At 41.9% G+C, this 16,871-nt stretch overlaps 1 protein-coding gene across 3 annotated transcripts in view; it reads right to left on the bottom strand.

Annotated features, from left to right (window-relative positions):
- Window positions 1-16,871, bottom strand: part of golgb1 (golgin B1) — a 36,702-nt gene that overhangs the window by 14,804 nt on the left and 5,027 nt on the right. For 2 of the 3 annotated variants that reach the window (XM_051929915.1, XM_028808783.2), the window contains exons 2-14: window positions 16,355-16,454; window positions 15,481-15,621; window positions 12,289-12,411; window positions 11,938-12,123; window positions 11,554-11,676; window positions 9,734-9,847; window positions 9,327-9,657; window positions 8,534-8,649; window positions 7,815-7,920; window positions 7,543-7,595; window positions 7,015-7,120; window positions 6,587-6,669; window positions 1,373-5,784 (exon numbers count right to left, since the gene is read on the bottom strand). In XM_051929915.1, the coding sequence (XP_051785875.1) occupies window positions 1,373-5,784; window positions 6,587-6,669; window positions 7,015-7,120; window positions 7,543-7,595; window positions 7,815-7,920; window positions 8,534-8,649; window positions 9,327-9,657; window positions 9,734-9,847; window positions 11,554-11,676; window positions 11,938-12,123; window positions 12,289-12,411; window positions 15,481-15,621; window positions 16,355-16,447 (5,987 nt within the window). In that variant the 5' untranslated portion in view covers window positions 16,448-16,454. Of the gene's footprint in view, window positions 1-1,372; window positions 5,785-6,586; window positions 6,670-7,014; window positions 7,121-7,542; window positions 7,596-7,814; window positions 7,921-8,533; window positions 8,650-9,326; window positions 9,658-9,733; window positions 9,848-11,553; window positions 11,677-11,937; window positions 12,124-12,288; window positions 12,412-15,480; window positions 15,622-16,354; window positions 16,455-16,871 lie in introns of those variants that run through there. The other variant, XM_051929961.1, reaches the window with a different exon arrangement.

Here is a 16,871-nt window from a genome sequence, read left to right as displayed (position 1 = left end):
TCTTCAAAACGTTTAAGGAACACTGAAATATCTTCATAATGTTTAATTATGGTATGGTGGTGCAGTGGGTAGCGCTGCTGCCTCACAGTTGGGAGACCTGGGGACCTGGGTTCGCTTCCTGGGTCCTCCCTGCGTGGAGTTTGCATATTCTACCCATGTCTGCGTGGGTTTCCTCCGGGCACTCCGGTTTCCTCCCACAATCCAAAGACATGCGGGTTAGGTGGATTGGTGATTCTAAATTGGCCCTAGTGTGTGCTTGGTGTGTGGGTGTGTTTGTGTGTGTCCTGCGGTGGGTTGGCACCATGCCCGGGATTGGTTCCTGCCTTGTGCCCTGTGTTGGCTGGGATTGGCTCCAGCAGACCCCCGTGACCCTGTGTTCGGATTCAATGGGTTGGAAAATGGATGGATGGATGTTTAATTATTCCATCCATCTATCCTTCCAGTGTCGCGCCAGCCACAGCATGAAAACAGCACGAGGCAGGAACAAACCATGAACGAAGCTCAAGCTCGCTAGCGCTGCGGCACCATGTAGTTAAAGTTTTATCTGTATAATATAATCAACATATTTTCCTGCATTTCATCTTAAAAATGATATCGTCATCATACGTAAATACGCGCTTTATAAAGTGGCTCAGGATGTGCAATATTATAACTGTATCATAAGTACAATTACCTCATGGTAACTTGCAAGTACAAACAGTTCTACAAGGAGCACTTGAGCCGCTGTCGTGGATGTGGATCTAAGAAAGGGTAACCACACAGGAACAGTAGCACTGCTTTGACGCTGGGTGCCGCCAGTCTGCAAAACCGAGCGGAGAACTTGAGTACAACAGGGTATGAGGTACCGTGGAAAAATGCGTGTCTTTACGCCAAGTGTAGGTTTTATACATCGTGATTTGAACGTGGTAACGTTCTTACGCAACATTTCTGTGCGTACGCACCGTTTATACATGAGGCCCCTCGTCATCAGCATTTCAAGGAATCCTGTTTACTGAACCAGTCCTACTCCAATTACCTATCTATCAAGACACCAGAAACACACAAACTAGAAGTTTAACCCCGTACACACGTATCTAAATTCATTCACCAATAATATTCCATGCTCCCTTTTCCCATTCACTTGCCAGAAGTAAGTTATTTGAAGCACTTCCATTATCTCCAACTCCTACTGTACCCAGAATAAGGCTTCACTCTAACAATCCAATGTTACCTCCGTGTCTGACCCCCAAGAGAAATGAGCAAGACACCAATTAGAATTTAATTCCTGACTCTAAATACCATTGGTATCTGACCAAGAAGAGGACAGATGGACACTAAGGAGTGGCTTTCTATTGACTGTGTGGTTCTAATGATCTAAAAACTCATCTCTTACCGTAAAACCTGCTCCTGTAACTCTTCTCTGAGATGCACTTCTTGGGTCAGTTTCTCAGCCAGGGTACGACACTCCTGCTCCCGCTCCCTCAATTCTTTTTCTTTTCCTTGAAGGCTATTGTGGAAACGGTTCTCCCACTGGCGGGCTTCATCTAACACACGGTCTCGATCATCCTGCAGTGAGGACATGGAGCGCCCAAATGCAGCCAGTTTCGCCAGACTCTCATCGAGACGGGCTTGCATCAGAATGATCTGGCTTTCATTAGTTTTCACCATAGCTCTGGCATCTGCAGCAGAGACTTCGGCCCTTTCCTTATCCCTCTGCAAAGCCTCCAGCCTTTCCACAGCTAGGCGGGCCTCCATTTGATGCTTGTTTAGCTCAGCTTCCAGCCTCTGCTTAGCTGTGTTTTCAGTTTCCTGAATTCTCTCCTTTGCCTTCTGCTCCAGGGTTCTCAGTTCTGAGCTTAACCTTTCCCTTTCAGCTAGGGCCTTTCCAGCCTCGCTTTGGATGTCATCAATCCGGACCTTATACCGTGAGAGTTCTGCCTCTAAATTCTTACCTTGCTGGCTGGCCACCTGAAGCTCTTGATGGGCTTCATCCCTCTCAAGCTCCAATGTTTTTACACACTTCTCTACGCTGCTTATCCTTTCTTGGTACATTATACAGTCCTTCTGCAACTGTCTGACCTCGGCTTGTTTCTCTCGGAGGAGATCCTGAAGCTGCCTGGCATAATTTTGACTGCCTTCCTTACCTTGCTGAGCTGCCTTTAGCTTCTGCTCAAATTCCCGGAGTCTTCCTGCCTCTAGGTGAGCCTTGTCCCTCTGGAGATGCCGTTTCTCTTCATTCAGCTGCTCTGCACGGTCATGTTCCTTCTTGGCCTCATCCTTTGTCCCCAAGAGCTCCCTTTGTAGGTCAGTCTCCTTCTGCCGGAGCTCTTTTACCACACCCTGCAATGCTACAATTGTCTCCTGTTTCTCCAGAGCTTCCTGCTGGCTGTTGGCAATAGCACAGTTCAATTCTGCTAACTGATTCATAAGCTTCTCCTCAAGGTCATCCTTTTCAGCTTCCATGGCACTTCTATGTAGTTCGGCTTCTTGAAGCTCTCCCTCCCTTTCCATAAGGAGGCGCTGCAGGAGGCTCTCTTTCTCCGATACTCTTTCCTCTGTCTGAACATCGACATCCAGTGCAGCAGGAGTGCTTACATGTCCATCATGCACCATCAAAGGTTCTTGTCCATCTGGCAGCCTAGAAGGGGATACAGAGAGTGCTTCTTTAGAGGTACTCATCTCCAACCGCCGCTGCAGCTCTGATACTTCCAGTTCCAGAGCTTCGGTCTTCCTTCTTAATGCCTCCAACTCTTCCTGGTGCTCCTTCTCCTCAGCAGAATGTTCCACCAAGCTCTCTTTTTCTCCTTCCAGCTCCATCACTTTGTGCTGCTTTGATACAGCTAGAGGCACTTGTCCGTCTGGCATTCTGTAAGTCAAACAGATGGTCTCTTCTTGAGGCGTCAACTCTATCTGCTGCTGTAGTTGTGATATTTCCAATTCTAGAGTCTCATTCTTTTTCTTAAGTGCTTCAAGCTCATGTTGCTTTTGATCATCAACTGAGTGCACCTCTAAGCGTAGTCTCTCATTCTCCTCTTCAAGTTCCAGCAACTTCTGCTGCTTGGACTTGGCAAACTTTCTCATCTTCTCTTTAATCTCTTCCACCTCCTTCCTACTCTCCTGCAGATGGTCTAGGACCTCCTGTTTCTCTGTCTCTTTGGCTCTTACTTTGGCCAGAAGGTCTTGTCTTTCTTGACGTGCAGCCTCCAGCACTCTGCGCGTACGTTCAGCCTCATCACTTACATTCTCATAGGACTTCAGTAGCTCCTCATAATCATCCTGAAGGCCTTTCAACTTCTCCTGCCAGGCTGCAATTTCCCCTTCTGCTGCTGTTCTTGCAAGGTCCAGCTCCCTCTGAAGACTCTGCTTCTCCTGCACCACAGCCTCCATAGCAAGTTTGAGACTGTCACAGGTTGCAGTCAAGCTGTGGTTCTGCACCAGAGTTTGGTCCACCTCCTCAATTAGTTTTATTTTCTCCTCCTTCAGCTTCTTCATCTCTGCTGTGGTCTCTTTCAGTTCTTCCAATCTTTTTTCTAGCACATTGATACTTTCAGTCAGAGTTGCTTGGGCCCTGCTTGCAATTGTCAGCTCCTCCTTTAGCATTTTGCTCTCCTTCAGTGCCTCTTTCCTGGAGATGAGTGCAGCCTGAAGTTTGCGCTGAATTTCCTTTTGCTTGGAACCTCCCTCCTCCTCCTGTTGCAGATTCTTACTTCGCTCCTCCTGCAAAGTACAGATTAGTTTGTCTTTTTCTGAAACCGTCTCCTGCAATGTCTTCAAGATGATATTCTGATCATTCAGTTGACAACTCAGATCAGAGATCTCTTCATTCTTCTGGCCAAGAAATCTCTTGAACTCTTCCACCTCCATCTGAAGTTCAGAAATGGATGACTTGGCCTGATCAGCTTCCATCTCTGCTTTCAGAGTCTTTGTATGGGCTTCAGCCTCTTGATAGTTGCCTTTCATTGCTTCCATTTCAACCACCAGGGAGTCAATCTGCTTCTCTTTGTCCTGCAGGACTTGCATATTCAGCAACAGAGAATTCAACTCAGCCTGTTTCTGAACAAGATTGGACTGAGATTCCTGCAATTGGGACTCCAGCTTCTCCTTTGCTGCCTGTTCAATACGCAGCTGTTCTCCTAACTTAGTTAGTAGGTCCTGCTCTACCTCTGAGTAAGACTCTATTGCCGTTGGTGTAGAGAAGTCTACCCACTCAGTGTTCCATCCTTCCAAATCTTTCTGAAGTGTCTGGGGCACAACTTCAAGAAGGCCTGCCTCTGCATACTCTTTGTTGATAGACACATCTGTCAGTTGACCCACTTGGACATTGGACACTTCTGGCTGCTTGCCTTGGCCACTAGAGTCACCTGGTTCCTGCAGTTTGGACTCTTGAAGTAGGTCTTGCCTTTCCTGCTGTATTACTTCACCTGTGGATGGTGGGAAGCATGAGTTGGGAGAAGCAGATAATTGCTGGGAGACTTGGTTCTCCAACAAAGCAATACGTTCTTCCTTCTGTTGCAAACTATGTTTCAAATCACCGACTAGTATCTCCAGATCACACACGGCTTTATCATTCTCGGTTCTTTCCCCTTCCTGGTGTGTCTCCAAAGTATCCTCCATGACTTTCACTTTCTTCAGAAGTTCTTTCCTGCTGACAAGGGCAGTCTGAAGCTTCTTTTTCACTTGTTCACTTTCCTTCTTGGTTGCATTTACCTGAACTAGCAGATCTTCTCTGTCCTTCATCCAACCTTCCCTAGCTGTACCAAACTTCTGCTCTAGATCTTCCAGGTTAAAAAGTTGTTCTTTGAGCTTGTCCATCTCACTGCTCAGAGAAGTCTTTTCCTCATTGATCTTATCCACTCTGGAAGACATGGTAAGGAGTGCCGTAGCTGCCTCTTGCTCCTTTTCCTGGAGCTGCCTCCGCAGGACACAAATCTCTTCGGTTTTCTCCATTAGCTCCTGATAATGCTCAGATGTCTCTTGAGTAAGCATTCCAGACTTGACCTCTGCTGCTTCCAGCTTTTGTGCAAGGTCATATATAAGCTGCTCTTTCTCAATCATCTGGTGCTGAAGCATGTCAACCTGAGACAGCAAGGGCAACACTGGGTTTATAGCACTGGCCTCTGGCTCTTGCACATTCTCTATGTCAAAGCTGTTTTGCTCATCATGCTCAGGTTGATCTGTCACCATGGGTTCTGTTTCTATCTTTGTGGGACCCAGTAGCTCCTCCTGAACTTGATCCCCAAGCTGGTTTTCTAACTTTTCCATATTTTCACATAAAACAGTTTTAAAGCCATGATTTTCCTCATCTCTGTGCTCATGATGGCTATCTACTGGAACCTGCATATCTTTGGATTCTTGAAGAGGCAACTGAAGATTTTCTATAACCACATGAGGTTGAACAACCGAAGTTGGCTCATCCTGCATGAGCTCTGTGGTGTGATCCAAGCCTACTACCACATTTACTTCCTGAAGTGATGCTTCCCAGGCAGTAGTGACAATATGGTCTAAACAATGGTCTGATGATTTCTGTTGGTCTTCCAATATCTCCTGAAGCTGACTTGTCTCCGAGTACTCTGGGAAAGGTTCTGTAATATTCTGAAATTTCTCAACTGAGGAAGGTTCCTCTGTAGTTGTTACTTCAAGTTCTTTCTCCTGGTGACTACTAGTCTGCTCAATACTACTGAAATACTCCTTTGAATCTTCCAGCAGAGCTGTGTCTTTTCCTTCACACCCATCAGTCTGAGAAATTATTGTGACTGGATCTATGTTGACAACTGAGTGTAGCAAGCTGCTTTCAGCAACATGGGTCTGAAATAACAAAGACAACTAACTGAACAGTGAATAACCTCAAATACCTCTAAACATAAACCTCCTAATGGTTCTGTGTTCCCGATGGTAGCTACTTAGACCTGAGGGCATAGTGGGAAGTATTTGTAAATATCTATTGCATCTTATACATGTTAATCTGAGCACTGAAATGGGATTAAAGAGAACTGTAAAGAAAAAGTTGAACTCAAAACATATGCTAAAAAAATGAAACATAAGTACAAGAAAAGCAGATGGGGTGGGGAGGCTTAAAAGAAAACAAATATGGCAGCAGTATGCCATGGCATAATGAAAGTGGAGGGAAGAACACAGACTGTAAAACTAGAAAAATAAAATGTCCAAATGCAACACACAAAGAGGATAATGGTAAAATTTAACAAGGGAAAGGTTAAAAGGATAAATTAATTTAAAAAAAACATCAAAATACAGACAAGGCAGTGGAGGTTAAAGTGGGGCTAGTGAAGGGTAGCATGAATTCCAAATTAAGTCTAAAGAATGGAGAGGGTAACCCTGCAACCTATGCACATACAGTAGGGGAAAGGACATGTTAAGCAAGTTTATAGTTCATATATTTTAAGCATTGTCTGTGGATGAGATGGAAGTTGACAATGGAGAGGCAATAGTTCACCAGCCACTTTCCAAATCTCAAAGAGTAATACAGTAAGAACCAAAGGTGACCTGAGAAGGAAGGGGCTGGACTGCCTAAAGGAAAAGCAGCAAAGAAATCACCAAAAAAAGCTTTAGAAACTCCACAAGCAACACTGATCCTGGCTCCAACAAGTACCTCATCAGTGATCAGTGCTGATCCACTCTCAAGCAGCAGGTTGGCGTTTCCTTCCTCCATCTCTAAAGCATAGCTGGAAAATTCTAAAACAATAAAAACCGATTAAGTGCACAATATTCTTCCCCCACAAGTCCATTACCTTATCTGCCCAGCTACACACAAAGAGATGAATTAAGCAGATAAAAATACTTGGTATATAAAAAGCAGTCCTTAACTCCCTGACCCTGATCAGTCAAAGCCTTAATCCAACTCAGATCTAATTGTCTTATTTCCAAATAAAGCATTTGAGGTCACTGACAAAGTGATCTGAGGGTGTGGTTACCTTTGATGACCTCTTCAAATAACCTGCAACGTGGGGTGGGTGGGGTAATGTGCTAGGCTTATGGAGAAGAACAGCACAATGTGTTAATGGGATAGACTTGTCTCACCTGCAGGGGAGGGAGAATGTGTCATTACGACAGTAGCAATAGGCATGTCTTCACAGATGATCACTTGCTCGCTTGTAATACCTTCCACAGCCTCCCCAACTATGAGCTTGTTGGGGGGAAAAAAAAATAAATAAATCACATTAGAAACAAAAAAAAAAATTGCAACATTAAAAAAACTAGGCAACTTTCTTGTGTTGCATTCGTGTGTGGTGGCAGGAGGCAAAAAACATGATACAAAATAAAACAATACTGAAAAGTGTGAACACATAACGAAAGAGAGGGAAATCAAAGGGAATGATAAGGAGATCAAAGACAATTAGAATGGGGAAAGGAAGAAAATGAGGGAAGAATGGAAAATGAGACAGAGGAAGTAAAAGGGAGACACATTAAACAGGCAATTACATAAGCATGAGACAAAGTAAAAAGGTGGTTAGTAGAAACAAAATGAAAATAGTGGAGAAAGATTATGAAATGGAAAAGGAGTAGGAGGACACCATTTACTATTGTAAGTTTCTGCATTAGTCTTACCTCAGGTGAGCTATTCATCGTCTGCAACCTGCTCAATTCCAACCGAAGAGACTCTGAAATGCAAGTCACAGGTTACTGGTATCCTCACACTCCGACCTTTTCACTGCTAGATATTATCAGTCTTAGCTTGAACATAACTGACTATACAGTTAGAACAAGTATTTAGAAAGAATACTCCCCAGTCCTGTGCCTTTGTTGAATTCACCCACATAAAGCACTCTGTTCTAAGGTTGAACTTGTAAAATCTGAGAACAGTGAAGACATATACTCACCATTTTCAGTGCGCAGTTCTTCAAAGTCTACAACATGTAGCTGGAGGGAGCCCTTCTCCTCCTCCAACTCTGCAACCTTGTTTCTCAGTAGTTCCAACTCCACCTTCTGAAAACACACAGACCAAATTAAAGCAGAGTTTTTGCACTTGACTATTAAGACTGTTGTGACCAGTTTAATAGTGGCAATACAATCACTCTAGCAGGTGGTTTTTATTTTAACATGTCCACTTCCAGTGCATACTATCTTTAGTCACACATATGTCAGTGGAGTGTTACGCCATTCAACTAGCCCTGAACAGGAGAACCTTGAACAACTCTTCTTTGTAGTCTGTATTTTCCCATTCTTCCAAAGTGCAGTCTTGCCTGTCACTGCTTACAGAGCAATTTCTATTGCTTTGTTTCCATGGACATTTCTAGCCCCCTCCCTGTAACGCTGCTTTTATTATTGTGTAAAGTAATTTTCATGCATCTTGTCCCAGCAAAGGGGTTTAAATGCAGCACCTTACAATTTTCATCTTCACCAATATCCTGTGAAGAAACCTTAATTTAAATGAGACAGCATTTACCGATTTAGTTAAACATGCTCAAACACATTTAAGTTTCAATTATTTCTACAATAATTGCTTTTCACAGGCAGAAGGATCAAGACAATGCCCACCCCACTGGTCATGTCACTACAAACAAGAGACAGTCCAGGTGTCCAGTTATTTAGGCCACACCTGCAGCTTGTCAATCTGCTGCTCCAAATCACAGATCTGAACGGCTGAAGTCTCTCTAACTCTCTGTAGCTCCACAGATACATGCTGTGATTCCAACTCTATCTTCTGCAGGTCACCTAAAAATAAAATAATAAATAAATAAAATTAAATAAATAAAATAATCTAGCATCACTGGAATATCAGAGCTGGCAAGCTGAGCTTCCTAGTAAGCCACTTCCAGTCAACACTGAGCCGTTTCCATATAGTTTATTCATGGATTTAACTGCAACACAGTCAACTAACATTTAAGGATTAATGGTATATATGGTTTAGCACCCAGAAAATTTCCTCTCACTTATAAGTTTTAACATACTTCTGACTCCAGTGCCAGTGGTCTGTCAATGAATGTCACCATGAGGTTAAAAAAAAAGTATAAAAAACCTTTTTTCTTACACATGAATGAATATCACAATGACTCTCTTTTGCTGTCTTTTGGCTCTTATCGATAATTCACCTGTGTACGCTCACTTTATTGACTTTTGCTTATCTCCCAGTTTTTTAAATAATTACTTCCCTTTCACTTATATCGCTACTTTTCTACCTTAATAAAACATGATAACTTATTTCTCTGAATTGTATCATTAGGTGTTTTGTGGAGCACACCGACTGACTAGAGAAAAGGCCATGCTAAATAAATAAATAATTTTAAATTATCTTGTGCCTAAAAGTCCTTTCACCAGTTCAAAGCTGCAGTGTAATCCCCCAAACTACACTATTTCACCTTGGATGCATGTCTCTTATTCCAGTTCCTTACTCTTTAGCTGTTTGCACTGTATATTTTTCTCCTTAAGCTTCTTTTCGACTATATTCACTTTCTCCTGTAGAACTGGAAGAGGTGTAGCCACGTCCAGATATGACAGCTCCTCTCTTTCTTCCTCCTGGGCATGCATGGTATTGACCAGTGAACACAAAGCCACTCGCAGCCCACTAAGTGCCTGTTCAGCCTCCAACTTCTCATGAAATGCGCTATTTGTGGATTCCTTTGCACTTGAGAGTTCAGCTGTCCAACGCAGTCTCTCTTCCTCCAGTAACTCCTGGGAAATCTGTAGATCTTTCTCCATCTGGGTGAACTGATTGTTAAGAACCTATCAGGAAGAAATAAGCTAAGCTTGTAGCCTGCATTCCAAAGGGAGAAGTTGCAGATAGCAAAAACTGGCTCACCTGTCTCTGCTGCTCACAGCTATCCAGCTCATGCTGAAGCATCTCAATGACCTGGGAGCGGGCATGGAGGGCTTCCTCCATCTCTTCCACTTTCCTCTGCAATGTCTTTGAAAGCTGCAGAAAACAAGAAACAAAAAAAGAAAACACACTTCGGAGAATAAGCATGCAAGCAAGCCATTCCATATATTTCCACTCACCAAGCAATAACCGATTCATCCAAACACAAGAACATTTCATTACTCACATATACAGTGGTGTACAAAATATTCAATCTCCTTGAAAGTCATCATAATTTTCTGCATGGCAAAAGATTTGTACACATATTTATCCATTCAGTATTTTAATGTGAACTCGTACATTTCCAAAGTTAAAACAACCATTTTCTGTAAATATATATCTGAAAAACAAAAACTCAAAAGTTAGTGTTTGCATAATTTTTCAAGCCCTACACATTAATACTTTGTTGAGAACCTTTTTGCTGTAATAACAGCCTTAATTCTTTTGGGCTGAGTATGTCCCAATGCTACATATTGTTCAGAAGTGATTCTTCCCGACTCTTCTTGGCAGAATTTACAGAGATCCTCTAGGTTGGTGGGATGGTGCTGCTAGAGAGCAGTTTTCAAATGGTGCCACAGATTCTCAACAGGGTTAAGATCAGGGCTTTGACTTGCCCATTCCAAAACATTGACCTGTCTGTTTTTGAGCCGTTCCATTGGTCTTATGCTTAGGGTAATTGTCATGTTGAAATTTTGTGCAGAATTTGTGTGTATTCTTTGTCCCTTCAGCTCTGACAATATTCCCAGTCCCAGGACATGAAAAACATCCCCATAACATGATGCTGCCACCACCATATTTCATTGTACGTATGGTGTTTCTTGAGGCATGGGCAGTATTAGTTTTATGTTACAAATACTTCTTTGAAATCTGGTCAGAAAGTTTTATTTTGGTCTCATCTGACCAAAAACCATCTCCCACATCTTAACTGGGTCTTCCTCATGCTTTGTAGCAAATGCAATACATGTGTTTATGTGGACTTTCTGAAGGAATGGCTTCTTTCTTGCTACCCTCCCATAGACGCCAGTCTTATGAAGAGCTCTTGAAATTATGGACCCATGTACCGTCACTTCAATTTCAGCCAAAGAGCACTGCAGACCTCTGAGAATGACTTTGGGATTATTAGTAGCCTCTCTCACCAGTCAAATTCTTGCTCTGACGTTTAGTTTTGAGGGACGGCCTGTTCTAGCGAGTCTGGGTGCTGTGATGAACCTTCCAATTTATGATGATTAATCTAACATTGCTTAACAGGGCATTCAAAATCTCCAATATTTTTTTGTAGCCATTTCCTGCCTTGTGAATTTGAATGACTTTGTTTCTCACATCATCAGAATGCTTCTTTGTCTTCATTTTTGCAGTGATTGTCCAACAAAGACTATGGCCCTTACAGGCTGCTTTTTATATCCAGAAAGACATAAAGGACTCACAAGAAGTACCTAATTATGGTCAAATGACTGTCACCTTTGAATTGTTTGTGATTAATATTATTTGTGTAAACCTGAAGCTTCCAAAGCACAGAGATTTAAATACACATGCAAACGATGACTTTTTGAGCTTTTCTTCTTTAGTTAAACATCTACAGAAAATAGTTTATTTTGATTTGTAAATGTATTGTTACGGTATAAGTTTCCACATAAAAACTACTGAATTGGTAACTAAGTGTACAAATATTTTGTCATGTAGAAAATTATGAAGACTTCAAGGGGATTGAATACTTTTGCATGCCACTGTAAATTCTCATTCCATCCACCTACGTTATACGCTACCTGCTGCAGTTCTGTTTGTTGTGTAGACTGTGAAGCCAAATTTGTAAGCTCCTCCTTGTGACGGCACACTTGCTCTTGGAATAACAGGTCTTTTTCACGGACCACTTCCTGAAGAGACTGTAACTGAAATATAGAACAAAGCAAGTCCTGCTCATGTCACTTCTCTTGGCAGCACTCCACTCACTTGCAAACTCCCAGTTCTGACTGCCCAGTGAGTCCAGCCTGTTCTGAGGATGCATGTTTTTACCCTTTTCCTTGAAGGGGCACAACTTCCTGGCTTCACAGAAACCCCTGCAACTCCTCAAGGACCATCGTCCTATTCCATCTATGCCCCCTCCCTTTTTACTAAGACTGTGCTTCACCATTTCTATGGAGCCCTCATACCTGCTCAGCATGCAAGGTCTCACTTTTTTGGAGTTTTTCTTCAGACAACATCAGCTCACTCTGAAGATGCTGTACCATCTCTCGCAAGTTCTGTGCATCTGCCTCTGCATGTTGTGCTTGAGCCCGAAGCTTTTCAATTTCTTCCTCAATGCCAGGATCTAAAGTAAGACTTGTGTTTGGGCTCACCTAAGCAAGAAAAAAAAAAAACAATAAACCTGCCTGCCTAGTGACTTCTACCGTATTGTTCCCTCAAAGTGACTTCCAGAGGTTCCTGGAGCAGGCAGCAAACAAGCAACTTGAAAAATACCTGAAGAACCCAAAAAGTCCTCACTTAAAATCATGACGACCTACCACAATTTCGGTACCAGAATGTTGCATTTTCAGTTCCTCAATGTGCTTGTTCAGTGATAACACCTTGGCTTTGGCCTGAAGTTTCAGCTTGGCCATCTTGGCTTCTGCTGCCTCCCTTTCCTCCTTTACCAACACAAAACATACCAGAATGAGAACACAGCCTAAACCATGCCTCAAATTTAGCATTTGTAAACCATATTGGTCACAAGTTCCAAATGTGTTTTATTGTGATTGCTCTTATGCACTGATATAGAAGTAATAACAAAAGTGAAAAAGAGGCAAAAATATGCCTGTTTAAACTGGGCCCTCAATAAGCTGGGATTGGTGAGGCAAGAACAATGAAGTTTATAAACATCCAATGTATCATTTGTTCAACACAACTGACTTAGTAAGTTTCTTAAAGCCTGCATTCAGAGAATTAGGTCAGTGGCAACATAATCACATTGAAGGAGACCTAAGAACACAATCCCTACACTGGATACTGGAAACATAAAAAGACTAAAGAAATTTCAAAAGTAATACTGAGAGCTGAAGTTCAAAAATAGCACCAAGAGTATGGAGTACAGGCAGGTAAGTTGACGTGAATATGATAATAGTAATTAATATTAATAATATAATAAATATAACAATAATAATAACTACTGAAAAATATTTTGGTAGTTAAAAAGCACTTTGGGTCAGTGTTCACACTCTAATAATAATAATAATTATATATATATATATATATATATATATATATATATATATATACATACACACAGTGATCCCTCGCTATATTGCGCTTCGCCTTTCGCGGCTTCACTCCATCGCAGATTTTATATGTAAGCATATTTAAATATATATCGCAGATTTTTTGCTGGTTCACGGATTTCTGCGGACAATGGGTCTTTTAATTTCTGGTACATGCTTCCTCAGTTGGTTTGCCCAGTTGATTTCATACAAGGGACGCTATTGGCAGATGGCTGAGAAGCTACCCAACTTACTTTTCTCTGTCTCTCTTGTGCTGACTTTCTCTGATCCTGACGTAGGGGGATTGAGCAGGGAGAGTGTTCGCACACCTAGACGATACGGACGCTCGTCTAAAAATGCTGAAAGATTATCTTCACGTTGCTATCTTTTGTGCAGCTGCTTCCTGAAACGACATGCTGCACAGTGCTTCGCATACTTAAAAGCTCGAAGGGCACATATTGATTTTTGACTGAAAAACAAACTCTGTCTCTCTCTCTCTCTCTCTCCCTGCTCCTGATGGAGGGGGTGTGAGCTGCCGCCTTCAACAGCTTTGTGCCGCGGTGCTTCGCATACTTAAAAGCCAAACAGCCCTATTGATTTGTTTGCTAGAGATTGTTTTCTCTATCTATGTGACATTCTGTGCTCCTGACACACACTCCTTTGAAGAGGAAGATATGTTTGCATTCTTTTAATTGTGAGATGGAACTGTCATCTCTGTCTTGTCATGGAGCACAGTTTAAACTTTTGAAAAAGAGACAAATGTTTGTTTGCAGTGTTTGAATAACGTTCCTGTCTCTCTACAACCTCCTGTGTTTCTGCGCAAATCTGTGACCCAAGCATGACAATATAAAAATAACCATATAAACATATGGTTTCTACTTCGCGGATTTTCTTATTTCGCGGGTGGCTCTGGAACGCAACCCCTGCGATGGAGGAGGGATTACTGTATATTATTATATATATATATATATATATATATATATATATATATATATATATATATATATATATATATATATATAGTGATGGACGACTGGCTACAGACTCCGGTCGCCACCCCCAGGCCGCTAGGAGGAGCCCTCCGGACAGCATGATGGTGCCCCGAGCTCCAGCAGGGCCTCATGGACTTTGTAGTTTATATACACAGCCCTGCTGGATACCTTGGGGGCCAACGGGAGTCGCTGTAGGGGGGCTAGTGGGCTCTTATGTGCCCTATAACCCGGGAGTGCGTCATCATCACGTGACAGGAAGGAACAACGTGCTCCCGGGCTGAAGAAAGGACTGTTTACCCTGACCCGGAGGGAATAAGGACTTGTGGGTTTGGCCAGGGACCACTTCCGGGTCAGGGCATATAAAAGGACTGTGGGAAAGCCCAGACATTGAGCTGAGCTGGGAGGTAGGGTGGCGAAGTGTCTGGGCGAGGAGGAAAGAGTTTTGTAGTATTGGTGATTTATTGTATATGAATAGTGTGGAGTGGAGGGTGCTTTGTGCACGTTATAACAAAATAAATAGTTATTGTGCTTTTACAACGTGTCTGGAGTGGTACCTGAGGGTTCAAGAGGTGGACAAAGGCCACAACTGCGACAATACATACATATATATATATATATATATATATATATATATATATATATATATATATAAATAAATATAATCTTTCTTCCACTCTATTCCTAGGTTTGATCATATTCAGTACTTCAGTGTTCAATCAATAATAATACCTGCAATTTTACTTCAGGAGGATTAATCAAGTTTCTATCTATCTGTCAATCAACAAAATTTGAAGATCCGCTTGTACTCTCCTGGTCAGTCAAATGCTATTGCACTCCAAGATCATACAATCGGTACTGTCATGTCCACTCAAAGCATTAGTCACTTTATGTTTCATCCTCCCTTTCACTTTTAAACCTGCTTTATCAAATTCAAGGCTGCAAGTGGGCCTAAAGCATACCTTGGCAGTACTGAACCCATGCCAGAAAACAACCCTGGACAGGGCACTGCTATGTCTATGTGTTTTTACTTTGGGTTAATGTTAACTACGCCAAGACCTTTGTAAATGGTATGCAGAGAGTCTCAGTATTTTGATGCCCCATTATAAAAAGGCAGGTAAAGATAGTCTCTGCTTTGAAATGACTGTTCTAATTGAACTGAAAGTATAGGACACCAAGCAACCGTAAAAACAAAATGCAGACTGGTAAACAGTGGAGTCCCAGTACCTGAATCTTAAGTACACAAACATATTTTACTCTGCCTCTTATTATTTTACTACAATACAATTTTGTTTTCCTTCTAAAATATCTTGCAATGACATTTTGCTGTTAAAAGTGCTGCATGAAATAATGGCTTACTGACACCATGTAAAAATCAGTAACAATGTAATGTAACTGCCAACATTCCCACTGTTAAAGGCAGTTTTCTAAATCACTGCACTGCCCTTCCGTGAGATTTTTCTAACTCACATACCTTGAGCTTGGACTCAGTGAGCTGCAGTTTGGCATCTTTCTCTTTGATCAGTTTCTTCAGTTCCTCAACCAGCTGCTCCGTGTCAGATAATCGCTGCACAACATCTTCCTCTGCAAAATGTTCGTGAGCTGTATTGCCTTCCTGAGAAAAATAGACAGAATAGTAAACCTGGCCTGAAGTTGACAAAGGATAAGTGTCTTTTGTTATTTCCACATGAATGAACCCAAAAGGCACTACAACAGGCTTTTGAGACTTCTTTCTTCATGTATATGGAGACAGCAAGTCTGCTAGAACCAATCCCTTCCAGCAATAAAAAGCACAAAGCTGAGTGGTACCTTTCTGATAACAGATGTGATCGCTCCAGAAAAATGATAAGAACAGCGCACAGACAGTGAGTAACAGGCATTAGACAATACATATAGCCCTTGATATGAAATCTTCATCAAAGTAACAATATACACGTAACAATATTGATATAAAAAAAACTGCAATGCAAAACCATCCATATTTAAACGTAACGTAAACTTTTATGAATTCACATCAAACATTGCTCCAACAATGGCTTTCCTTTATTTACTGGTTGAAAGCCCTGTTGACCCATTAGCTGTGGGTCATATATGTCATATATCTATCTATCTATCTATCTATATAAGACATAATACAATGGCACATTTTATATTTAGTGTTTTCTATCACAAAACTCAGGACAATGAAATATTGTCTCATGTCAACCAAGTAAGAATCCTTCCAGGAAAATGAGTCAGCGTTTTCCTCTAAACCCATAAATATGTACGTGTCAAGGACTCAAGCCTGGTAAGAATTCCAGAATTACGTATGTCGCCAACAGCCAGAGCCAGGGTGCTTATATGCTCACCTCTGCCTGCTGGGGATCCTCACTGCCATCCCCAGATAGCTCATGCAGCACTGAGTTCACCCCCTTGGCAATTCCAGATAGCCGGCTCAGCATCGCCCCTCTGTGGAAAAACACAGGTATGAAGAGTAAAATGTGGTACAAAAGGCAAAATAGCAAATGTGATTTATACTAGAGAAGGAGTGACAAGAAGAAAGAGAGAGAGAGATAGTGAGGAAGCAGTGTGGTGTTTTGTGAAAATACATAGGCAGTGTTAAACATCAATCAATGGAAATTAAGGATAGGAAGAGTAAATGGGCCAAATATTTACAAAGAGTCTTGCATACTCGACATCAGCAAAATACCCATTACAAGGAGAACTTTATAAGATTAAAGTCACACAGCAACTCGTTGCCAAGCAGATCAGTGTCACAGCCTCCAGCACAAACCGTGCTCATCTGGTTTGTGTCTAATGGGTCATGACGGGTGTGTGGATGGCATTTCATCATGAACTAATGCAATGTTTGCTAAACCTCACAAG

The sequence above is a fragment of the Erpetoichthys calabaricus genome, chromosome 1 (assembly GCF_900747795.2).
Source record: "Erpetoichthys calabaricus chromosome 1, fErpCal1.3, whole genome shotgun sequence".
Classification (NCBI taxonomy): domain Eukaryota; kingdom Metazoa; phylum Chordata; class Cladistia; order Polypteriformes; family Polypteridae; genus Erpetoichthys; species Erpetoichthys calabaricus.
Note: the sequence above shows the minus strand (reverse complement) of the source record. Positions and strands in the feature narration are given on the sequence as shown.